This window comes from Eptatretus burgeri, chromosome 14 (genome assembly GCF_056783735.1).
Source record: "Eptatretus burgeri isolate ZD-2024b chromosome 14, Ebu_testis_v1, whole genome shotgun sequence".
Lineage (NCBI taxonomy): Eukaryota > Metazoa > Chordata > Myxini > Myxiniformes > Myxinidae > Eptatretus > Eptatretus burgeri.
In genome coordinates this window covers 74,094,714-74,122,104 of record NC_140974.1, presented here as the reverse complement: position 1 = coordinate 74,122,104, position 27,391 = coordinate 74,094,714, and the positions used below count along the sequence as shown (strand labels likewise).

General features: G+C 39.4%; 1 protein-coding gene across 7 annotated transcripts in view; it reads right to left on the bottom strand.

Annotated features, from left to right (window-relative positions):
• LOC147013632 (homeotic protein female sterile-like) overlaps positions 1-13,022 on the bottom strand; it is a 174,560-nt gene extending 161,538 nt beyond the window's left edge. For 4 of the 7 annotated variants that reach the window (XM_085855617.1, XM_085855619.1, XM_085855618.1 and 1 more), the window contains exons 1-3: positions 12,918-13,021; positions 4,125-4,580; positions 2,861-2,998 (exon numbers count right to left, since the gene is read on the bottom strand). In XM_085855617.1, the coding sequence (XP_085711743.1) occupies positions 2,861-2,998; positions 4,125-4,325 (339 nt within the window). In that variant the 5' untranslated portion in view covers positions 4,326-4,580; positions 12,918-13,021. Of the gene's footprint in view, positions 1-2,860; positions 2,999-4,124; positions 4,581-12,917 lie in introns of all 7 variants that reach the window. The other 3 variants (XR_015051393.1, XR_015051392.1, XM_085855621.1) reach the window with 1 other exon arrangement.
• Positions 13,023-27,391: the final 14,369 nt, after the last annotated feature.

Genomic DNA, 27,391 nt, shown 5'->3' with positions numbered 1-27,391 from the left:
TGGAGTAAGCCAGGGGAACCTTGGCCAGTGTTTTACGAACAGGCTGGCCAGACACGACGACGTTCAGCTAAGCTTCGGGCAGGAATTTGTAATTTGTTCATGCTGCCTGCAACAGCGCACCGATTCTTCACGAAGGACACCGTGGAATTTTTGACGTGCACAAACTAATTCCGGCAGATGGAACACCCAGTTTAACGTCCATCCAAGAAACGGCACACACACTCATGAATCATCCTGAATGAAACTAATGTGTGTGTGGTTTTTTTTTTTCCCCTCCATAACTCCAAAACCATGAAACCGAGCAGCCTGAAACTTTACATGCATACTAAGGGAATTACAAGGAAGTGCACGAATGAAAATTGGATGTTTGGGTTTATTAAAACACCCCTTTTGAACATAATTAACGGCCTTATTTAATTATATAATTTATCAAGGCGTCATCCTCGAGCCTGGTGTTGGCGTAGTGGTTAGGGTAGCGGCTTGGGATCCAAAAGGTCCTGAGTTCAAGCCCCATTGGCCGCTTGAATTAATACACACCAGGAGGTTGACCTCAGCCTGTCATCCTTCCGAGGTCGGCGAAGTGAGTACCAGTGTACTGGGCCCGGTGTATTCCCCGGTTAGAATAGGTGTACCATATCCCTGTGTCGTAAGAGGCGACCAGGGTTGTGTCAGGAAGGGCATCCGGCATAAAACCTGTGCCAAATCACTATGCGGATCATAACGGATGATCCGCTGTGGTGACCTCTAACGGGAGCACCCGAAAGAAGAAGATGATCAAGGCGTTATCCTCGGTCAGCCCTCTGTCAGCTCACTGCTATGGTCTTAAATCGCCATTTTGTTTGGCCGATTCAAACATGACTTGCTTTGGAAACATCATCTACTCTCATGGACAAATTAAAGCATATAATGAAGATATTATACCCGGTTTAAAAATCGGATCTGATGGACTAAGGAAGTCAAAATCTGGAGTGAAATCTGAAAATTTTAACAAATTAGAGATTTTAAACCTCTGCCATCGAAGATCGGAGGTTACTGTTTTCACCCCTTTCTGTTTGTTTGTTTGTTATCTTGCCAAAACGAAGTTTTTGCAAGATATGTTAGTCAGCTTGTATGGTTTTTTTTTGTTTGTTTGTTTGTTTGTCTGTAATCACGTATCGATCACTCTGCAGAGCACAGTTATCATTGGAAATTTTTGTAACTTCGCATATCAGAGGCCTATAGAGGTCCCTTTCAACGCATAAAATTTTCAAGGTTAAGGTCAAAGGTCAAGGTCACTTTGTCGCAAATCAGGGGAGTCGACGAAACCCTTATTTTTTGAGTAATTTTGATCGGATCCTCTTCAAACTTCATGGGAATATAGTTCATGGTCTGGCCCTCAGCCGATTAATTTTTGGTGGCGATTGGCCTTGACCTTCATGGTTAGTGCCTGAGGTCAAATATATTTGACCCCAAGGTCAAATTTTCAAGTTTTAGGAACCATATCGTGTAGTACCTCAAATTGAACACCTCGATAAGTGCTTTCTAGATATGTCAAGCTTGAGACATTATGACGTCATTTGGTGACGTTATGAGGCAAACGCATATTTTTCATGGTTACTCTGTAGAATGATTCTCATCGGAATCTCTCGTAGGCAGATATTCCTCAAGGAGTCGCTCCTGGTGGATAGCAGCTCTGTTGACCTCAGTGTGACCTTAAAGTCACACGTGGTCACCTTTTGGCAAGATACTGGTCTTTGTTTGTTTGTTTGTTTGTTTGTGAACAGTATTACAGAAAAACTCCTCGACGGATTTCAACAAAACTTGGTGGGGGATTAGGTATGGTCCAAGGATCATGCCATTAGATTTTGGAGTTGGTCCAAAATCCATTATGGCCGCTATGGCGGCCATTTTGAAAAAATATTTGAATTTTTTTTTTTTGCATTTCTACATGTTTTAAGTGATTTCCAACAAAAAACATGCCAAAATTATAATTGCGGCTGATTTTGGAACTTCAGGTGGATATACCCACGTAAAATCAATTTCTGTCTCAAGGAATCGAGTTATGACGAATTAATTGAGTATGTAAAAGTTAAAAGTAAAAGGGAAAGTTGCAAACTATAACTCTGTGAGCACTGTTGATGTCAAATTGAATGAATAGGATATCAGGTTCACTTGAGTGACCTAGCAGTATTGGCGGCGGAGGTTTTGCACTCTACCAAGTGCTCCCCCTCTAGTTTAAACTCTGTATTCACTTAAGCAAAAGCATTAAACTTTTTTTTTTTTTCGACTGTTCAGACAATTATATTTAGTCAAGAAAAGATAAAGGAATGTGCAGAAAGTGTCACTTCGCTTGGCGCAACGCCATACTCTCCAATCTGCTTTTACAATCCATAACGATAGAGTCGACAGGAGACCTTGGGTGGGGTTTGTGTGTGCCTGCATGTGATCAGGTTGAAGGAATGCGTATGTGTTGGGGCATCCAAGCAGGTCAGCCTTTGCAAGGTATACAGCATGGGTTTTAATAATTTTTAAATGCTCTTGCCCTGTTTTACATCGAACATGGTGGTTAAAAATAAAAAGTTGCTGTTTGGTTGAACACCGAATACTGGAGAACACAATTCGCCTTTTTGGTACTTTCAAAAACCTTTTGTTTAACATTACTTGGACAAAATATTACCGTATTTTATTACATCAAGTCAACCAATCAGAATTGGTGCTCGCAGACCCTGCCCCCGTCCATTATTGGCAAGACTGCACAGGGTGGCAAGGTGTTCCATGGACTCTCGAGTTTCAGCAAGTCTTAAAAACAGTTATGTGGCAAGGAAAATTCTCATGACTGTCGAGACAAAATGCTGCTTCACACTCAACCAAAATGGCTCACCCTGTTGTAGATGTAGCAGTTGGTAAACATGGTGCTAAAATCTTGAATGCATTCCACTGCCGTCCAGTAGTAGTTATTTTCCAAACGTCTCTTGATGGTTAACATATCCAGGGGGTTTTTGATTATCTGGTAGTAATCCTAGAACAGACCATGGCCACAAAGTTTTCAGCCTGGATACCATTTGGCATAATGAGAGAAATACTCAAAACTAAAAGCAAGAAATATATACCAATTACAAACAAGGTTTGTTTGTTTTTGCTCCTCCATGAGCCTCGACTTTTTGTATTTAAAAAAAAGGAAGAAAGCTAACATCAAGTGGGGTTGCTCAAATTCATTTTTCATTCTTGTACCATTCTCTGTACAGAAAGTTGCTTCTGCCAAAGCAATTTCTTTGGTATTAGAGTTACAACCCTTGACGAATCGCCACTCCCAGGCAGGATACTCGACAGGATGAAAGAATTAGCAATTTGTTCATGGTGCCAGCGATAACTCGCTTGCTCTTCGTGAAGGACACCGTGGGACCTTAAACATCCACGAGGTAATACTGGCAGACGGCACGCCAAGTTTCACGTTCATCCGAGGGACGGCACACACACATTGATGCCTCGCCATGCCTGTGGAACACCGGGATGACAGTTTATAGCTGGGTTGGGATTCAAACCCAGGCTAAACATCTCAAAGGCGAGTACACATACCTCTAGTCTAGGTTATCCTGCCAGCCCTGTTCCGCCAATGATACAATAAAAAAAAAAAATAGGAGCAATACCCCTGGGCCCTCACCTGGTAGCGGCTGCATAAGAAAACCGGGGAACGACTGGTAGGCACGGATGACCCACAAAATATTTAACGGAGAAGAAAGGAAATAGCTGTTTTGGGGGACAACCACCCCTCATCCCGTGAAACCCTTAACCCTGATTATTTTTAAATGGCGTGAACAAACTTTGGTACATCGCGGGTGATGAAGGTTATGGTCAAGTTTCACGGAAATTGCGTGTGTTGTTTCGGAAAAGAATTTGCAAGTGTTTGTGAACGGACAGACGGACGGGGAATCCCACAACTCAGAGGAACGACGTTCCAGGTTAGCTAAAAACTACATGGCAATAAATTAAAGAACCAAAGTGGGTTTGGATTTTTCATGCAAGCTCAAATACAGTTCTGCCAAAATAATGAGAAGAAGCACACTCTCCATCCAAATTAGTTGGGCAGTTTTACTCGTAATTAGAAGGTAGAAATACAGTAAGGGTGTAATTGCAGCCCGACATACCGGCAGGTTAAGCTTGGCTGCATCCACTGGGTGATGGAACGGCCAAGCAAACTGATGCTTCCAAAGCACCTTCATGACGACCTTCTGCAGGAACTGTAATTGGTTTGTTAGACGTCCTGGCTTGTTGGGGTTCAACGTTTCAGGTGGTGGTGGGTTGCACAAAGGTTGCTGCTGCTGCGGCTGGGAAGGTGACGTTGCCATGTTGCTGGCCTGGGCCCGAGTAGTCGGAGGGGGCCCAGGTGGGGAAGGGGGGGGAAGGGACGAACGTCGTGCCCCACCGTGCGCCACGGCAGCAACGGGCTGGGTGACGTCAGGGTGCTGGATCGAAGGGTCCACAGTGGAAGTAGGGGGCGGAGTTGATGGGGGAGAGGGGGTGGTGATGACGGAGGTCTTGGTCTCAGCCACGTTTCAGCTGGTTGTCGAGCCTAATCCATAACAAAAGCCTCAACAGCTGCTCTGATTTGAGAAGGGAGGATAAAAGCAAAAATTAAACATGAAACAAACTCCAACGTACACTCCAAGTAACATCACCTACAATCATGTGCCCCAACAATCCTCGTCATCATCATCTTGATCAGCATAATCAGGTTAATCACGATAATGAGTAATAACAATGAAAATGATCTTTTCCCCGATACCCCAATTTCAGATCATTTTTGCACATTCTACCCTGGACATACAACTGTTGGTGCTGTGAAAGCGACGTATGAATTGCCCAAATCGCAAACACAAGATCAGAAACACCATTCCGAACATGTCCCGTACATTTTAAAATGGTGGCAGCCTCACATTCAACTGCATATTATCAACTAAAAGTTGACAAGAGTGTCTACCGCATTAGCTCTTCGTCAGAGCAAAAGGAGGACATGTGGGTGCAAGGAGGGTTTAAAAGTTAGGGACTGGATCGAGATCAAACTAGGACGCATTTTTCGACCGCAACAAATATCTCTGACTAACTCTTTCACTTATGAAGAACCGTTAAATGAACCAACGTATCTGTGTCCATGGTACATGGTTAGCCACTGGAAGAGGATCAGTCTCTTGAACCTCTGCCTCACCATCAGCGATCTCTCTTGGGTTGATCACGTGTCAAGGCTGGCGTTCCAACAAAACCATAGACTGGACATCTTCCAGAGACTGGCATTTCTTGAACAATCAGAACTACTCACAGCCTAATAAGGTCTTTGTCCATATTTAAATGGAGTAATGCTCTTCCCATTTGGCGAGCACGCTTGCATCGCATCAGTTTCTTGTGGTTTCTGTTGAATCTGAAGCTCTATTTATGATTTGCATCTCCCACGATGAGACGGAAGCACAAGGCCTGTTGCTCTCACCTCACAGATAGAATAGTGGTCTCTTTTTTTTCTTTTTCTTTTTTAACCACCTCTCCTCTGGTCTTGCTCCATCTACTCCCTCAACAAGCTGAACCATCCCAGTTCTTCCATGATGTACATTTTGTTGCAGTACCCATCACTTGAATATACTGTTAGGGCTGTGGAAATTCGCAAACCACCATTCAGGGCCCGTTGGTGAGATATCTCAAAGTACATGTGTAGTTAAGCCCCATCCGTTGTATAGAGGGAATTTATGTGATTCATTCGGGCTGTGACGCTTTGAGATAGCCGTTTTTCTGTTCAATCTTTATTTTGAACCAACGACGTCTCAACCGCCATCACACAACAACCACCTTAACCACCACGCCAGCCATCGTCACCAACTACAACCACGCACCAACCCTCAGACAACAACAACAACGCCAACAGCCACGACCTTTACCTGCACAACTCGCTCCCACATCATCGCATCATGCCATTCCCAAACGGCACCATGACCATCAAACCACCACCGAAAACCCTCCACTACCCTCACCTCTCTCCTTCTACGGCCATTCCCGCACCACCTGTGAACACTGAGCGTCGGGCTGTCTTTGGCCCGTTCAGCGATACGCACCGAGCCGCAAGCGCGAATAGCGGCCGTTCCGAGGAAAGTTCGGATCACAAACGCTACACGCCCACACTTCTGATCCGTCCAATTAGGAAGCGTGGAGCGGCTTGGCCCTGCCTCCAGGCGCGTCTGTGTGAAATCGAGATATACAAATTCTAGGATCAGGGGAGATTCAGATCAGGGGAGCAGAGTCGAGTCGGGTGGCGAAGTCATCGGTGTGTCATCGAGTTGGGTTCTGGAGTCGGCTGAGAAGAGTTGCGGGAAGAGGCAAGGAGCTCGGGTCCGAGGCGAGAAGGACGGCGGTCGGCGACGAGGTCGCGGTGTGGGATCGCTCATCGCGGGACCCAAGCCAGCCAGCCATTCTCCCTCCCCCAGGGCATCAACAATTCCCCCTTTCCCCCACGCTGAGATAGTGCAACAAGGGGGCCCCGTTCCCACCCCACTCCAAATGTCATGCCAACGAAACCCGCCAAGGAGCACGGAGTCGGGGCACAGCCACGCGGCCACATCTGCGGCTCGTCCGCCAACGAGTCACGAGGACGCGGGTAGGACCCTCCCCCCCCGTCTCGCGGGCCTGGCCGCTCCTTCAGGTCACGCGCGCATATTGGCCTGCAGGCCCATCTGCCCCCTTGTCTATGAGGGTGTCTTCTTTCCTTTGCTTTTGAGTAAATGTGTGTTGGCGCAGTCTGTAAAGTAGAACTGTATAAGTGTTGCCGTGTGTGCGCGTAGTCGGTAGTAACTCTGCGTCGTTGTTGCTTTTGTTTTTGTTGCAATATGTGCATTTTGACTGTTTGGCTGTATATGTGTGCTTTCCGTGTACCGGGAAATAAATGTGCTTTGTGTGAACTGTTTTCCCGTTTCGCTTCGTCTTTTCTTTATTGACCCTCCATCCTGCTTCACGGAAAGGGTTCATAGTGGGCTTAATACGCCCGGTAATTAATCGGAACCGTCGAGGCCGACGATAACACCGCTCGGTTATCACTGTAGCACGGAACGGACCGCTTAAGCGGTTCGTGTCCGGAGTCGGCCTGTGGCGTGGTACGATCGCCCGGTCGACCATCAGCGCAGGTACTTAGGCAGATTGAATTTGGCAAGCAACCCTATCCTGCGCGGGTGGCCAATTGGCACGGTCGTGGTGGGGTTAAACCCCCACCTGTGACTAGCTCCCGGCGTTGTTCCGAGATGGTCACGACTGAATTGTCCGTCCGGTGGGCGACGCAGTCGCGATTCGAGTGACACGGCCGTTAGCACGCCGGCGGGCGCGAATTCGCAACAATACTTCCAAAACACACTTACCTCCACACAAGAATTCCTCTTTCCTCCCATACGTGTGAAAGAATTTCAATCCAGGTCTTCCATCCAGAGTTTCAAGTTGGTCGGAGTACAAGGCCATCTAATGTCAGCCATCCCTACCAGCAATCTTTCCGACTCCATTTACTCAACCCAACCAAACCTTCTTTCATGCAAGTTACTGATTCCTCAACATCCTGCATCCTCGTTTTCTGCTTGATTCCTTGACTTGCATCCACCTGTTGCCATGCTGTCACCACAATGGATTTTACTCTCCATTATCTTGCTCTTCCAAGAGCCTAAATTTTCATATAAAAAAGAAGATAACTTGCCCCTCCCTCCCCAATTAACTTTTTACGTGGCTCACGATCAGGCAACACTTGCCAAATGGTGGACTCGACGAGATAATCCGTGAGAACATTGAAAAGACGTAGCAAGTCAGCAGGAAAACACGCAAACTTGGTGCGATACAACGTTTTGAACACACCTACCCCCAAGATTTTTCACACAAGCCAACTCTTTGCTCTCTTTTTCTGCCCAATTCTTCCCTTCATTCACGAACTTGGTTACAAGGGAATTCTTGTCTCCCCCCGCTCATTGCCCTCTGTTTTTGATGATTCTTTAACTCCTGTTGTTCAGCTCTTCCATGAGCCTCAACTACGAAATTAAAGATCAATCCCAGCATGGGAATGAAATCTCCGTATTTATTATACACTAGCAAATACCACCCGTCACTTCACTGATGGGAACACTGAGATGTGGTGGAAAAAAGTGGAGGGAGAGAGAGCGAGGTGAGAGGAAGGGAAGGCAGATGTGCTGTGGAGCATTAATTATGATTCATACCGTTTCATCAAAATGATTCTGCAGAGAATAACAGTGAAGATGGAAACAAAATAATGTCTGAAATACATTTTCTACCGGTCATACTATATTATAAATACCATATAGAGACAAACACTTCCCGGACACGTTCGGAGCCAAGCTGTCCAGAGACAAACACCGCTCGGACACGTCCGGAGACAAACCCCGGCCACACATGTCTGGAGACAAACCCTGCCTGGACATAACCACCCTCCAGACACATATGGAGATAACCACCGTCCAGACAAAACGACCGTCCAATACGTCCAGAAACAGAGACAAAGAGAGAGAGGGTTAGGGGGTAGCAGACTTAGAGAGACCATGTTATGCTTTGTCAAACACACACACACACACACACACACACACACACACACACACACACACACACACACACACACACACACACACACACACACACACACACACACACACACACACACAATCAGCAATTTTTCGGGAATCAGCAGGTTGGAGTGAGTGTGATTACCGACTACAGTATGTACTGTACACAACCCAGAAACCTTGAGGAGCTTTCACTAAAAAAAACAACGTTACATTTCTATAAACGTTTCAGGGACATTCTCACAAACATTAATCTTTATAAACAGCTGTGTGTGTGACGGGTGGAAAACAAATTGGCTCGGTAATTTAGAAAACATGTTAATACGGTTAATGGCCCAGAATTCGGGCGTTATCAACTATATTTTGTTTTGAAACTCACAAAGAGAAACATTTAACCTTTGTAAATCAAATCCGATAACCAAATGCTTCAGAAACAGGCACGAGGATAAAGGAAAACCTGATAGAACCTCAATAACATACGGGATGAAACAGACCCAAATCTACCCATATGTACCACGTCTGTGTGTGATGTATACGTATACGTACCTCCACCTTGTAGTAACTGTCGACTGCACATCCCAATCAGGACACAAACTGTACAGCTCCGTAAGTGGATTAAGCACTCAAGCAGGCACTCCAACGGAACGCCTGGCTTGGCAAGTGATTACTAATTGCCGTCGATACAACTATGCATCGGGAAACGCCCGTGCAATGTCCGAATTGGACAAACCAACACTTCTTTTAGGAGTCGGAACTGCTGATACTTTCAAATCTGGAATTTATATTTTGTAATTCTGCTTCGTTCAAGAGATCCTCTCGGTTATTCATATGTGCAAATGAAATAAAGTCACGAACGCTGGCGTCTCCAGGCGTTTATAAGCATTACAATGTAACCAGCAATTCGTAGCTATGATGAACAGGCATTCAATAATATGAGTGAAAATGAAAGTGAAAAAAATAAAAATAATAATAAACATTTTTTCTTCATTGGAAGAAATCGTTGCGGCCTTTTTCAAGTCGGAGCACGGTTGAGCAAGCCAAAAAAACATGGCGGCTTCAGACACCAGCGAGGTCACCTAGGAAACGCCTGAAGATCTCAGACAGTGAGGTGGAAGAGGATCATGAAGAACGTGATTAAATAATGCCGCTAATTATCTTCAAAAGGGGTGTTTTAACTAATTTTCACTCTTGCACTTCCTTGGAGTTTTCTTGGTATGCATACAAACTTGCAGGCTGCTAGGTTTTCTGGGTGTGCGCTTCCGCTCGCCACATCGCCACAGGGCGAATCCCCCTTACCTGCGGATAATATTTTAAACCACCCATTAGCCACTGTGGCTAATCCACGTTTTAGTTTTTTTTTTTTTTAACCAGTTTTAGACGAATTTTGGGTGATTTTAGCACATAATTCAACCTTCGTTGAGACGGCCACCATTTTGTATGTTTTGATTATGGGAATCACGCGTGATTTAATACAAGATTATACATACTAACTTTAGTCGTTTTAAACTAGTTTCTAGTAAAAAAAAAAAAAATTTTTCGACCGAAATTACACATGATTCCCATGATTCTCGTCTCAAAATGTTATTTTAATTTATTTTTAAAAAAAAAATTTTCAGGAATGATTCGACATGATTCGGCGCTACATGCTTCGTTGGGTCAGTGGTTGCCAGGTGAGTTTTGACACAATCAGTAGTAGTACAAGTTTGTTTGGATGTGTGAGTTTGATGGGTGACTTTGGTTGGTTGGATGAGTGAAGTTGATGGGTGAGATTGGTTGGATGAGTGAGTTTGATGTGTGAGATTGGTTGGATGAGTGAAGTTGTTGGGTGAGATTGGTTGGATGAGCGAGTTTGACTGGCATTAGTTTGTCCAATCCTGGTCTACAACCACCCCATCCCCCACTACCACCGACTAAAGGCACAACGAACACACACACACACACACACACACACACACACACACACACACACACACACACACACACACACACACACACACACACACCACCATCCCTCACAATCACCACCTCCCCTGATGGTCGTTCATTCAACCAATCTGAACAATCCAACCAACCTCACACATCTGCCTTAAAAAAAAAACATTATTTCATATTGCTAAAAAAAAAACTTTTGAATAAAATATGTGGCTATTTCCTTTCTCCTGTGGCTAATCATTCTAAACCTGGATTAGCCACAGTGGCTAATTCCTTTTGAAAACCAGAGCACACCCAGGTTTTATGGTTTTGGAGTTATGGGCGCGCGCACACGCGCACACACACTGACCTAGAAAGGAAAACAAAGCCAAAAAGAAAATAAAACAGACAAACTAGGTCACTCGGTCAAGCGCATACCTCCGCCCAGCAATGCCTGAACCACAAAAACATATCGGACCCAATACATTTTTTGGATATCATGCTATATATCATTTTTATGAGCCTGGTGTGGATTAGTGGTGAAGGTGGTGGCTTGGAATCCTTGGAGTCCTGAGTTTGAGCCCTGCTGACTGCTGAGTTAGCATCACGAGGGTTGACTCAGCCTGTCATCCTTCCGAAGGTCGGCAAAATGAGCACCAGTATAGTGGTAATTATCCCTGCAGGGTCCAAGGCGACTAAAGCGTTGGTGTCAGGAAGGGTATCCGGCCGTAAAAAAAACATTGCCACAAGAAAGGGTACTATGATTGGAGCCCTCAAAAAGCTGACCTCTGCTCAGTGATAAAGGTTTTCAAATAGTGTGATGACTATATATCATTTTTAGCTCCATCTCTCAATGGTGAATAATCACTTAAAATTTCTAGTAGTCAGATCTGGATCCAAATCTTCACCAAAAACCAATTAGTTCGTCCTTGTCACACACCCAACGTGTCCACAAAATTTCATCCGGATCCGTCCGCAACTTTTTGAGATATTCTGCACCCAAACAAACAGAAAGGGGTGAAAACATAACCTTCTGCACCTTCGGTGGTGAGGGTAAATATTCATAGTAAGTAACAATGACAAGTGAATGGAGAACTTTACATTGAAACTTGAAGAACATGATGGGTACAAACACGAAGAAGGCATTTTAGGTGACGCTACAACAACGATGAAATGTAAACAATCCAGGTTGGGGTCGGGAGTGGAAAGATAGAGATGGGGAAGGGGTAGAGGGAGGGAGGGGGGAAGGGGTAGAGGGAGGGAGGGGGAAGGGGTAGAGGGGGAGAGGGAAGGAAGAGTAGAGAGGGGGGTGAGAGGGAGGGAGGTGAGAGGGAGGGAGGGAGGCGAGAGGGAGGAAGGCGAGAGGGAGGGAGGCGAGAGGGAGGGAGGGAGGCGAGAGGGAGGGAGGGTGGTGAGAGGGAGGGAGGGTGGTGAGAGGGAGGGAGGGAGGCGAGAGGGAGGGAGAGGTAGAGGGGTAGAGGGGGGGAGTGGAGGGGGTTGACCGGCATGTAAGGAACTCGAGAGAAACATGTGTTACACGAGCAGTGACGCATCGGCGGCCGAGATGGACACGTCCAGAAGTGATGCAACCAACAGGCACGTGCTGCATTGGGGATCACGTGCTTCATTCGGACCCTCAGACCTCAACCGTGTGAGATGACCGTCATCCTCTAACAATGGTCCCCATAAACACAAACCTCTGTGAAGTCCTTTCACACACAAACTCCCCCACGACCATGACCTGGACACAGGATATTCGTTTCCCTTTTAAATGGTTCAAATAAATACTCGGAAACCAGATCGTGAAACCAGCAACGGTTTGGACAAAAACACTGGACAAGTCCGTTTGGAGAGGAGAATCATTTCCCCAACGCGTTTCGTTGTGTAAATGTCCGTGCGGTTCGTGACCCACACACGGCCCAGTAAGTTGATCCGTGTGAAAAGGTGTTTCCATTGAACACTTTAACAGCCAAATCACAGCAAGCACGTCAGGCTGCCGTGTGTGTACATCGACGTGCTGCTGTGTGTGCACATCGAACGGGGTTCAGGAAAACCAGCGGCAAAGGCCTAACGGGCCGGGACGACTATCCGAGGCTCGCCTCGCCTTGCCGATAAACGTCTGGTTAACAGCGGCACCGATGGCCCGGCTCACCGTGCGAGCTCCACAGATCGGCCCAACGCCCTCAGGTTACTTTACACGGCGTGTAAGGCACGGCAGCACGGTACAAAGGGAGCACGAGCACGCACGGCGAAAGGGCCGCAATAGCTGGCAGGACGAGGAAAATGGCGGGCGGGCCGTGCCCGAGGCTTTCCAACCGCCACAGCGCATCGTGAGAACAAGGCGAGCAAACCGTCGACACGTGACATCGTGCGCCGCAATAACAGCGAGAAGAGAATTGTGAAATGGGCCCTCTCACAAGGGCCGCGAGGAAAGGCCTTACTTACGGCTGGAATCACACAGCCTCACGGCCTCAGTACGGTGCGATCGCTGCAAGGGCGGCGCGCTGCGCACGCTGATTGGTCAAACCCCCTCACGTGACTCCGCTTCTTTTTTTTCTTTTCTTTTTTTTTCCCCTTTTTTTTTTTTACTCCGATGTGATGTTCTTTTTGCGCCATCGATTTGTTTCCTCCATTATATCGTTTCCTCGTGATAGTTCAACGCGTGTGACCTGTGTCTACGTCCAATATGATCCATACGGTTGTCGTAAATTAATTTCGTGTTTTGGTTTTGGAATCTGCGCCAGCTCGAGCCACTTCCGGAAATCCTCTTCTTTAAATATTTGGGGGTTCTTGGGAAACGACCTGGATTCCCGAATGGGTTTATCTGACGAATATTATTCTCTTCACAGGCACAGCGTCTATTCACAAAATGTTCAAACAACAAACTAGTAATCCACATTTTTTCCAAGGTGGAAACATACACCGCCCAATCCCGCGAAGACTCATTCACGTGGATAGATCGTATTTATAATTCCATTGAACTTGTTTCAAAACTTAAACTAAGGCTCCAATGGCTAAATTTACTTGGATTTGATGGATTAACAACGTAGCACCAGGGTTAACTATGGCGATCAGACGAGCCTGCAGGAAAAGTACGCACACGTCATTCAAGTGTCCCGTTGTGGCATGAGGTGACGTCATGAAAGTGATCACGTGATTCCACTTTGAGTGAACCCACGCGCAATATTCTTCTTCTTCAACGCGCACGTGAACAGCTCAATGTGTGTGGGGATGAAACAAGTTTGGTACCGTACCGTACCGTACCGTACAGTACAGTACAGTACAGTACAGTACAGTACAGTACAGTACAGTGCGGTTTGGTGCAGTGCGGTTTGGTACTGTACTGTGCGGTTCGGTGCTGTGCGGTTTGGTACTGTACTGTGATGTGAGGTTTGGTGCAGTGCGGTTCGGTGCTGTGCGGTTTGGTACTGTGCTGTGCGGTTCGGTGCTGTGCGGTTTGGTACTGTGCTGTGCGGTTTGGTACTGTGCGGATCGGTGCTGTGCGATTTGGTACTGTGCTGTGCGGTTCGGTGCTGTGCGGTTTGGTACTGTACTGCACTGTGATGTGCGGTTTGGTGCTGTGCGGTTTGGTACTGTACTGTGCGGTTCGGTGCTGTGCGGCTTGGTACTGTGCTGTGCGGTTTGGTACTGTGCGGTTCGGTGCTGTGCGGTTTGGTACTGTGCGGTTCGGTGCTGTGTGGTTTGGTACTGTACTGCACTGTGATGTGCGGTTTGGTGCTGTGCGGTTTGGTACTGTACTGTGCGGTTCGGTGCTGTGCGGCTTGGTACTGTGCTGTGCAGTTTGGTGCTGTGCTGTGCGGATCGGTGCTGTGCGGTTTGGTACTGTGCGGTTCGGTGCTGTGCGGTTTGGTACTGTGCGGTTCGGTGCTGTGTGGTTTGGTACTGTGCCGTGCGGTTTGGTGCAGTACGGTTTGGTACTGTGCTGTGTGGTGCGGTTCCATTCGGTGCTGTGCTGTGTTGTGCGGTTTGGTGCTGTGCTGTGTGATTCGGTGCTGTGTTGTGCGGTTCAGTGCTGTGCGATTTGGTGGGTGATGGCTGAATATAAAAAAAAATTTTGTTGTGGAGCCCCATATGTACATGTACTCACACACACAAACACTCACACACAAACACACACAAACACACAGTATAGATAGATGCACATAAGAAATTGACATGTTTTCCATGAGGTACAGAAGCTGGTTATGGGTTTTTTGGGAGTGATCGAGGCAGCGGTCTGGTCAATCCACCGCCCACATCTCGGGCTTGTGAACCCTTTAGAATAATTTCCTGTATTTCTGCATAAATTTGAGCAAAAATGTGATCAGATCTTTATCGAAGCCCTCCTAATGGATAACGAGCCGTCAGGCAATCAAGTTTACAGGAGAGCAACCCACACCAGCAGATTACTGGATTCTATCTCCCACAACCCAATCTCCCACAAACACAGTGAAGCACGGACCTTAGCAGCTCGGGCATGGACGGTGTCATCATCCAAAGCCGAGGAAATTACAGAAATCAGATAAGTTTGAGGAGTCCTGTTCAAAAATGGGTACAAGGGGATACTCCCAACCTTGGAAGAACCAAAAAGGACAGAACGGAAAGAGGTCAACACATTTGGGTACTGTGTACTGCCACACTACTGGGTCTTGATGAAAGGATTGGCAGGATAGTACGTGGTGCATGGATTGGAATAGACAACAAGTCTCTCCCCACCATCCGTAATGTCATTTTAAAACAAAAGGATAAAACTGGTGATAAATCTGGAGTAGTTTACCATTCATCATACAAACACTGTGACCAATTACACATAAAACTGGTGATAAATCTTGAGTAGTTCACCATTCATCATAAAAACACTGTGACCAATAACACATAAAACTGGTGATAAATATGGAGTAGTTTACCATTCATCATACAAACACTGTGACCAATTCTACATAAAACTGGTGATAAATCTGGAGTAGTTTACAATTCATCATAAAAACACTGTGACCAATTCTACATAAAACTGGTGATAAATATGGAGTAGTTTACAATTCATCATAAAAACACTGTGACCAATTCTACATAAAACTGGTGATAAATCTGGAGTAGTTTACAATTCATCATACAAACACTGTGACCAATTACACATAAAACTGGTGATAAATCTGGAGTAGTTTACCATTCATCATACAAACACTGTGACCAATTCTACATAAAACTGGTGATAAATCTGGAGTAGTTTACAATTCATCATAAAAACACTGTGACCAATTACACATAAAACTGGTGATAAATCTGGAGTAGTTTACAATTCATCAAACAAACACTGTGACCAATTACAAATAAAACTGTTGATAAATCTGGAGTAGTTTACCATTCATCATAAAAACACTGTGACCAATTACACATAAAACTGGTGATAAATCTGGAGTAGTTTACCATTCATCATAAAAACACTGACCAATTACACATAAAACTGGTGATAAATCTGGAGTAGTTTACCATTCATCATAAAAACACTGTGACCAATTCCACATAAAACTGGTGATAAATCTGGAGCAGTTTACCATTCATCATAAAAACACTGTGACCAATTCCACAAAACTGGTGATAAATCTGGAGTAGTTTACCATTCATCATAAAAACACTGTGACCAATTACACATAAAACTGGTGATAAATCTGGAGTAGTTTACCATTCATCATAAAAACACTGTGACCAATTCCACATAAAACTGGTGATAAATCTGGAGCAGTTTACCATTCATCATACAAACACTGTGACCAATTCGACATAAAACTGGTTATAAATCTGGAGTAGTTTACAATTCATCATACAAACACTGTGACCAATTACACATAAAACTGGTGATAAATCTGGAGTAGTTTACCATTCATCATACAAACACTGTGACCAATTACACATAAAACTGGTGATAAATCTGGAGTAGTTCACCATTCATCATAAAAACACTGTGACCAATTACACATAAAACTGGTGATAAATCTGGAGTAGTTTACAATTCATCATACAAACACTGTGACCAATTCCACATAAAACTGGTGATAAATCTGGAGTAGTTTACAATTCATCATACAAACACTGTGACCAATTACACATAAAACTGGTGATAAATCTGGAGTAGTTTACCATTCATCATACAAACACTGTGACCAATTACACATAAAACTGGTGATAAATCTGGAGTAGTTTACCATTCATCATAAAAACACTGACCAATTACACATAAAACTGGTGATAAATCTGGAGTAGTTTACCATTCATCATACAAATACTGTGACCAATTACACATAAAACTGGTGATAAATCTGGAGTAGTTTACCATTCATCATAAAAACACTGTGACAAATTACACATAAAACTGGTGATAAATCTGGAGTAGTTTACCATTCATCATAAAAACACTGTGACCAATTACACATAAAACTGGTGATAAATCTGGAGTAGTTTACCATTCATCATAAAAACACTGTGACCAATTCTACATAAAACTGGTGATAAATCTGGAGTAGTTTACCATTCATCATAAAAACACTGTGACCAATTACACATAAAACTGGTGATAAATCTGGAGTAGTTTACCATTCATCATACAAACGCTGTGACCAATTCTACATAAATCTGGTTATAAATCTGGAGTAGTTTACCATTCATCATATAAACACTGTGACCAATTCTACATAAAACTTGTGATAAATCTGGAGTAGTTTACCAGTCATCATACAAACACTGTGACCAATTCTACATAAAACTGGTGATAAATCTGGAGTAGTTTACCATTCATCATAAAAGCACTGTGACCAATTACACATAAAACTGGTGATAAATCTGGAGTAGTTTACAATTCATCATACAAACACTGTGACCAATTCCACATAAAACTGGTGATAAATCTGGAGTAGTTTAACATTCATCATACAAACACTGTGACCAATTACACATAAAACTGGTGATAAATCTGGAGTAGTTTACCATTCATCATACAAACACTGTAGTAGGGTAAGAATACTGATTCTGGCTCACTTTTCCCCATGTAAATGAATGGGGGATTTTCAGCGATTTATATTTTTTTTCCCTAAAAATAAACCCCCCTTTTTATCCCAAGGTATATTTATTTGTCTCCCCTTTTAACTTGGAGGTTGAACCTCATTGAATTGAACACCTGGGGGTTGAACAGCTCACTCATTGAACCTATAAAGATTTGTTCATTCTCAAATTCCTTCAATAGTTTAATTTTCTTTGCACAATAATCCCCATCTAAAATATTGATAAACAAAACATTTGAATCTTTATATTTTTGAAGATACCCCATTTGTGCCATTACGAAATGATAAACTTCTCTTAATGCTCTCATCTGACCACCTCCTGAGCCACATATCATTTTGAGATTATAGTAAATTGTTTTTTCATTGTTCAATTGATAACCATCAAAGTTTTCAGTCCATTCAAGGATATTCATTTTTTTCTTTACATCCTCTAACTTACTAGTTTTTAAATTAATTCGCTTATTTGTTTTATTTACCTTTGTTTTAGTTATTTTTTCAATAAGACTTATTTAATATTTTTCACATTCATTATGTTTTCCATTTATATACCAAGACTGAGATTTTCTCCACTCTTTAGTTTGATTAATACTTGGTTTAACCATTTATATATTGTGAAAAAGCGGGGCGGTAGCCCTTAAAAACCCTAACCCATCTTCCCATCGTTAAAACATAATCTATTTTATACACTCTATCATACAATATCCATATGGAACACAATCTATTCCATTATCTAAAATAAATCTCTTATCATCAAAGGCTCCTAATGCCTTTTTATTTACTTCTTCACTATATATGTTATGTTTATAACTTCTTATTGTATTCATTTTCCTATATTCTTCTTTCTTATTCATCAAACAATTATAATAATTTCTAAAAGTTATTGATTTCTTTATTACATATTTCTTTATTCCCTTTAACCTCTTATCAATCTGTTCACCATACTTATAAGCATATGCCTTTGCTCTCAATCCAATAAACTCACTCATTACTTTTCCACCCAACTCATCCTTAAACTTACCAATAACCTTTTCATTCTTTTTGGAAAATAACTCACTCTTCTTGCTGAAATTACTTGTATCATATACTCCAATATTTTTCTTCATATCTTCATAAACATCATCAGTTTTTATATCTAGGATAAAACTATCAGTATCCATATACAACAATGAAACATTTTCACCATACTCTTTCTTTAAGTCATTATACAAATAATCATACATCAATATCTTTGATAAATCAAGAACTGCTGTTCCAATATAAATTGGTTTATCCATTACAATACTTTCCTTTTTCATATGAATTGCAGAAAAGTTCTCTGAAAAAACCTCTTCTCTCTCAAAACTTGGTTTATTTATCAATCTCGAAGCTTCTTTCCAAGATGTTGCGAATCTAATGTTTTGCCTGTTTCTAACATTTTCCATAGTCTTTCCAAATACAGCATTATTCATTAATTTATAAAAGTCCCCTTCAAATTTTACTTTTGTATTTGCTCTCATATCTGTATTGAATTGAATATACTTTTTCACCCAAGGACTTTGTTTAAATTTTAAAACTCTATGAATTTTAGCTACTCTCAATCCTTCTCTCAAAAACTGTTTTAAGCTTCTCTGATGCAAAACATATCCCTCTTTATCATAGAATGTTGTTAATAACTTTTCTGTTGATTTACCTTTAATATTAAAACTTTTATGATAATCACTTAACCATTCTTTCTTTGGAGTTTCTTTCTCACATGCAAAAGGAAGATCTTTATGCTTATTATGAAGATCACTCGGGTACCTCAAATCAACTTCAAAATAATAACCTTCTTCTTCGTCATTCAATTCCTCTTGAGAAGAAATAACAATATTCATCAAAGCCTTTTCATAATTCTTTTCTTCCACCCACTCTAATTTACCATAAGGTAGAGATTGAGACATTGCCCATCCATACAAATTATTAGCATCAAAATACATCAAATAATTACTATCTTTTTCACTATCATAATTTGGGAGATATTTATTATTTGCTTTAGCATATCTTTTTGAACATACTTGTGATATTCCACCTCTCTTAGACTTCTCAATCATCAAAAGCATATCCACATCACTGATTAAATCTATATCTTGTTTTGTCATTTTCAACATTGCACTCCAAGCTAAACCAGGAGCTGTGAAATAGTGGGCAGGATCTAATCCATAACAATTTTTATTATGACAGAGTGATCTAAAAGCTTCAAACACATCAGCTAACAATAAAACATCTGTTTTTAGATATAAATCGTGATATTCTCCAAGGTTCTTTATCTTAAATATTTTCCATATTTCTTGTGCGTGTTTATATTCCTTATCACTTATCTCTTCTTCATAAAGGTTATTATAGAAACTTTCTTTTGAAGGAAGTTGTGTTTCTTTAAATCTCATAAATGAATCCATATAATCATAAGGATAAATTCCCTTACTTGTAAGAATTTTCTCTTTACTTTGAATTTCATTCCTTGTTTGAATTTCCTCTCTCGTAAGAATTCCTTCTTTAATCAGAATTTCATCTTTAATCTGAATTTCCTCTTTAGTGAGAATTTCCTCTTTTGGAAAGAATGAATTAAGATTTGGAAAAGAGTCCGTGGAGCTTAGATTTGATGCGAGGTAGGCTGGTGGTGTTCCCATAAACTTGTAAGAATCTAAAAACCTAATACGAGTTAAAGGTTTTGTGAATATCATTTTTGAAAATGAAATATACTTTTGACTTGTGTTTGTTATAGCAGAAATATTCCCTGGTGTTTTTGAAAGTTCATTTATAAATAGATGTGTATCATAGTTGGCGCTGTTGTGAAGAAAGACTGGAATAAAAGAAGGTAATTTATAATTAAGATTACAACAGGAATGAGCGGGACCTCTATATTTACCAGTAAGATGACAATGGTCTCTAACTTTAGACTCCTTAATTTTCCCCTCACAAATATGACAGATATTGTTCATTCTAAATTCTAATTTTTCTTCTTTGGTTAATTTCATCGGTTCATTTGTTTCTTTCATTAATTTAGTGAGTCTTATACAATCCTTTTCTAATCGTTTTACAAACTCTTGTGAAGCATTTTTTTCCACGATAATGTTCAAGTTTGTTATACTTTTCTCCAACAGATGATTTGATATAATAACAGAAACCACAAGGAATATGTTTTTGATATTTATTTGTATATGGTTCTTTTGGATTAGGAGAAGCAGTATTTATCTTTTTAAGGATACATTCAAAATCAGCGTATATCACAAATGGGTGCATGATAGATTTATTATAATCTTCAAAATAAATCTTTTCACCAGGTTTAAGCATTGTAATTACAGCTGATTTATGATTACTACAATATTTTGAATGTTGTTCTAATCGTTCTTTTGTATGAAATGAATTAAGACATCGCTTACAAGGATATATTTTGTTTGCTGTTCTGAATACCTGAGAAGAGATTAATCTTGATAAATTATTGATGTATGTGTAATGTGAATTCTTTCCAACACTAAAATATAAAAGGTCAATGTGTGTTTCTTCATTTTTATAGTTGTTTGAAATTTTTAATATTTGAACTTTGTTTGTATCCGTTAATCCATATACATTAATAGAAAGATTATTCTTTTTCTCAAATTTAGGAATATCTGTTAATGGCATTGGGAATTTAAAATCTTTAATGTCCAAGGTATTCTCATATTTCATATATTGTTTTACTCTTTCTGAATTACATTTTGGTGGATGTAAGTGAGCAAGAACAGACCAGAGAAAACATTTATTATCATTGTTCTTAATATTAACAACTGCCTTCTTTAGTTTTATTTCTTTTGGTAATTCAATATAAGAAGAAGCTTTAAGAGGGTTTGATTTTAGAATGTGTATATCTAAAAAGATGATTTTTTTAATATTGAATCCACTTCCTACCACTGTATTATCAACATCCTCCTCTTGTCTTGATAGTTCTTCATAAACCCCACTATTCAAAAAATCTTGAAATGATGTTATAAAATGAAGATCTGTTCTCATATAAGGAGTTTGTTCTTCATCTTGTCTTTTCATATTCATTTTCACTCCCATATAAAACTTTAAAGTTTTTATTTCTTTTAATGTCTTTTTAATAAATTTTTCAACATCGGGTTTCACTATTTCAATTGATTCAGCTATTGATGATGGACCGGGTTCTCCAAATTGAAAAATCCTTATTTTTATATGCCCTTTAAATGCCTCATCAGTGTTTTTAATATAATAGTCTCCCTTTACTTTAAACTCATTTTTCTTGTGTTTTTGTGATTGAAGATGTTGATTATAACTACTCTTCAAAACATCCTTTGAACAGATATCACAATGTTTTCTTTCCAACTCAAGAGGAGATATTTGATGAAATAGATTAAATGTGTGTTTGTTGGTTCGGAGGTGTTTTCTATAATGTTTATATTCGTGATTACAAACATCGCAGTACGTTGTATTCACCATATTTATAGAATAAAACTTTGCTTAAACTAAAATTTTCTTGATGAAAATTTCGTTTAATTTATAGGTGAATCTGTGCTTAAAAACATTTTATCCTCCAACTTTTTCACTTAATAAATACAATGTTTCAAGACACAAAAGACAAGTTTCAATCAATCTCTTCATCTGTTAAAGATACTGAGAAATATGTCAAGGATGTAAAATTGAACAAAGATAAATATAACAACTATTGGATAAAAACTATTATGGTAAATAATATGAGTTCTTCAATTTCCTTCAGTGGAAGGGCTTTTAGTATACCTGGTAGAACATCAATTAAAGTATCTCTAACAAAAGTTTCTCCTCTCCTTCTAGTAATATATTCAAAACTAGAAAAAGCAATGAAACAAGAAAAAGTATCAAAGAACAAAAACCTTATGGATGAAGCTTTAGAAAGAAAAGATAAGACCATCTGTAATATGCAAGGAGAAATTTGTATTTTTTTCAACAACCCTAAAGATGTAAATCTTGATGAAATAAAGGATGTTAATATATCAGGTGAAATGACATTTCGTTCAGTAGTAGTTAACGATAATTTTAAAATTACCTTTCATATAAAAAATGTTGTCGTTGAATCTGATAATGAAAAAAAGTATATCGATATCGATGGTAATATACAACTGAAAGTATAGATGAATTTCAGTTTAAGTAAAGTTTTACTTTATAAATATGCTAGACTTTCCTGATTCTCCATATGACAAATTTGAGAATTGTCCTGCGTGTGAAAGACAGGGATTAAACACAGAGTCAAAAGCCTATAAACAATGTATATTCTGTGATTATCTTCTAATTAATGATAATAAAAAATATAAAAAGGAAAATAATTCTTTTAGATTTACACCAAAAATGAATTACTTTACAAGATTGATTAGAGAAATGAATGTAAAGTATGAGGATGATAACACACCTTTCCTTACAAGGGAAGAAACTGAACGTATAAGAGAAATGTTCAAAGGATTGTTGTTGTATATTATTCATGGATGTAATTTTCAGGGAAATATCAACACAAGATATTGTATAAATAAAATAATGGATTATCTTGAAATTAAACCTGAACTTAGGATAAAATATAGAGTTTCTAAAAAAGCCAATAATAAATTAAATAACCTGTTTTTCAAATATATAAATGAATGATTTTTTACCTATTTGGGAAAATAAGATAAAATTTAACAACCATAAAAATCTCCCAAATTCATTAAGATGTCTCATAGTTGGTTCAAGTGGATGTGGAAAAACCTGCTTACTTTTAAAAATGCTCCTCACTCCCAACTTTTTAGATTATGATAATTTAATAATTTTCACAAAGTCGAAGTTTTCAACCAGAGTATCAACTACTCTCACAAGGTTTTAATGCTGGTCTTCAAAAAGAAGATATAATCGGTTTATTTAAACGTCAAAAAACCTAAATGATTATAACATTGAAGATATAATTCAACTATTTTGTGATACACAGAGATGTAAAAAGAAATCAAATCTTATAACTTGTATTCTTAGTGATAATACGGATGATATACCGTCTCCCCAAGATTTGGATAAATCAAAAAAGAACCTCGTTATCTTTGATGATTGTGTTAATGAGAGAAACCAAACGGTAATGGACAGCTACTACACAAGAGGGAGACATTCTTCTTGTAATTGTATTTATCTTAGTCAATCGTACTTTCAACTTCCTCGTCGTTCCATCAGAAACAATGCTAATACTTTTATTTTATTCAAGTTAAATTCAATAGATATCAATAATTTTTGGAGAGATAATTGTTCTACATTATGTAGTAAAAAGAAATTTGAGGATTATATGAAGCACACGACTGAAAAATATAAATATATTGTTGTGAAACAAGATGAGATATTAAGGGATATATTTTTTGTTTTATAAACAATTACATATATAAATGACAACTATTATTATAAATCTTGTGGGTAAATCTGCTTCTGGAAAAAAACTTTCATAAATCAAGGTTCTTGTGTAGTACAAATGAGAATATTGTAAATTTACTTAAAAAACACCCCGTGATACGCATTGTATCAACAACAACTAGAGCAATAAGACCTGGAGAAGTAAAAGGTGAAGATTATCACTATATTTCAGTGGAGGAACATATGCGATTGAGGAATGAAGGACAAATATTTGAGGAGGTTTCTCTTGGTACAACAAAATATTCACATTGTAAGAGTGAGTTAAAGAAACTAAAATCTGGTGGTGTTGGGATATTAGAAACTAATCCAGAAGGAACGAGACAAATTATTAAATATCTGAGCGGAGTGAAGATTTTATCATTCGGTTTTGATGTTGATGAAGAAACTCAACACAAACGTATGAAAAGCAGAGATGCAAGGATTAGTGAAGAAGAAATTACAACTCGCATTAATGTTAATAAAGAATTTGATGAAATATTTAAAGAAAAGGATTTATTTGAACACATCTACTTGAATGATGAAGAAAAGGAAAATTTCCCTGTTGATCTTTACAATTCATTAAATGATATTTTACAATAAATAAATGGATACAAAAGAAAGAGCAAGAAGATTTAAGGAACATCAAGAGTTGGTTTCAAAAGTTGTAAAACAACAGGAAGACATAAAGAAGAAACGCAGACAGAAACTAACGGGCGAAGAAGCATTTGAAAAAAACAAGAGAAATTTTTTAAACCACTTTTAAAAACTTCCCAAGAAAAAATGAAAGATGTTTCCACAGTTCCCACAGTAGAATATACTCCTAGAAAGCTTCAAATGTTAAAAGATTTCAGTCAAATGACGGAGGAAGAATTAGAGCATATTGGAGAATTAGAACATGATGAAGGTTTATTTCAACAACTGGAAGAGATTAATCAACCCCTGATTATATTGTGAATGCTGTTCAAAACAATGAATATTCAGCAGATTCAAAAACCAAAGCAGGACTCATTCCAACAGAACAACCAGCAATATTTCATCTTGTTCAAGAAAAGGTATTGATATTTAATGATGAATTAAGGTTCTTAGGTTCTGCTCAACCCCCTGTTAAACTAACTCCGAGATTAATGTTTCTTCTCACAAAAGATGGAAGGCAAGGTTCAACTGTGAGGGATGAATCAAAGTATATTGATAAACCATTGGATATGGAAAATAATGATGATAGAGTATATATTGATTTGCTGAACACTCTAAATTATAAGGTTATTCTTTCTGGTAAAAGTAGGAAGAATGAGAAGGAGAAACACATTATTCAGACTTTAAGTATCCTTGGTTCAGGTATTAGTTTTCTTCCAAATGACCCATCGCAATTAGTTAATAGACTGTTATTGTTGTTCGGCAGTAAGAAGGCTGGAAATAACAATTGTTTTAATGAAGCATCAGCCATTTTAGACCAGTTGATGAACATGAAAATAATTAATAAATCTCAATATAAAGACATTTTATCTCATATTAAATAAGATGGGAAGCACAATCCTGAGTTTTAATTTCACAACAAGCGACCACACATCTTCATTCCCATACCCACTACAACTTGACACAACAAAAGAATATGAGGCATCTTTATTGTCCATGGAGACTTATAATACCTTATTTAATATAACCGAGAAAAATGACAAGTTTAGTTATAATCCGGGAAGTGGATACAAAACGATAACAGTCTCACCCGGAGCATACGAGATTTCTCAAATATCTTCCGAAATTGCTCGTCTTATGAAAGAACAGGGTGATGAACCAAAAAATATTGTTATAAACATTCAAAAACATACTTCAAAATCAACGATTAAAGTTAAAAATAAGTACAAGGTTGATTTCACAATTGATAATTCATTTAGAGAGTTATTAGGTTTCTCCTCAAAAAAGATTGAAACTAATGGGACGTTTTACAGTGATAATGTCATTCAAATATCCTCAGGAATAAATTCGGTGTTAATTCACTGTGATTTGATTGATGGTGCTTATAATGATGGATTAAAAACAAATACAATATTTTCATTCAGCGCATACTCAACCCCAATTGGTTATAAATTCAATATGGAGCCTAAAAATTTGGTTTATCTACCTGTGTCAGGAAAAACCATACACAGAGTAAATTTTAGGATAACCGACCAAGATAATCGTGTGATCTCTTTTAATGGAGAAGTTATATCCATCAGAATTCACCTACGTGAAGTTTTTCAATAAATAAATACGATGGTTATTGTGAGGAAGCACGAGTTGGGAAAATATAAAATAATTACAGGGGATGGGATGTTCCTTTCCCGTACTACAAGGGTGAAGGTATGTATCTTGGTAGAGGATACTATAAACCTAAGAGACAAAGGGGTGTTGGACATCAATTTAGAGGAGATGGGATAATTGATACTCTCATGGGTATTGGTTCAACTATTCTTAAACATAAAGACCTAATTGGTTCAACTGCTTCTGCTGTGGGAAATGTAGCAGGTGCTGTAAAGAGTATAAAAGATGCTCAGAAAGAATCTCATAAATTACAAGCAATAAAAGAAATTAAGAAAGGTAAAACTCAGTTGTCCCCCCAAGAACGACAGAAAATAATTCAAATACTTGGATCAGGGTTTCAAAAGTTTTAACATCTTTTTCCTAAATAAATACAAGTATGGAAGCAATTGATAGTATCTATGATTTGGATGATACTATTATTATCTCAAACTCCACTAAAAAAGAAGATTACTTCAAGGTAAATGCAATAACTGGAACAGACTGGAATACAAATGGTACAAAAAGTTTTGAAATAAATAATCAACAAACCTATTTGAATCTCTCCGAAAGTTTCTTGTTGTGTAAATTTAAATTCACTAAGGCTGGGAATAACACAAACGCTACACTTGTAAATGATTTCTTCTGGAAAATGTTTGATAGTGTGCGATTGTATATTGGAACACAAGAAGTTGAAGCGGTTGATTATGTCTCTGCTGTATCTGAAATGATGAAATTTACACTCTATACATTCAGTGATAGAATGGGAAAGGGGTCTGTCGAAGGTTTTATTCCTGATATGTCAACGGGAACAAACACAGACCCTGGATATATTCAAAGGAAAGGAATGTATAATGATGATACAAAAGCAGAAAATAGTTTTACTGTGGCAGTTCCTCTTAAAGGTATATTTGGATTTTGTGATTATGATAAAGTTCTGTATGGTCTTAAAATTAGATTTCAACTACAAAGGAATGATAATGAAAATAGATTGCTTTTTGGTGTTGGTAATGCTTTTGGTGATCAGAATAAATTTGTAATTGAGGAGATGAGTTGGTATATCAGTGAATATACTCCTAATCTTAAAACAGAAGAGATGTTGAATCGAAGACTTAACTCAAAAAAACCACTCAGTGTATCATACCTCAAAAGAAGATGTCAACACGTTAAACTCAATCAAACTACTTACACGTGGAATTTGGGTGT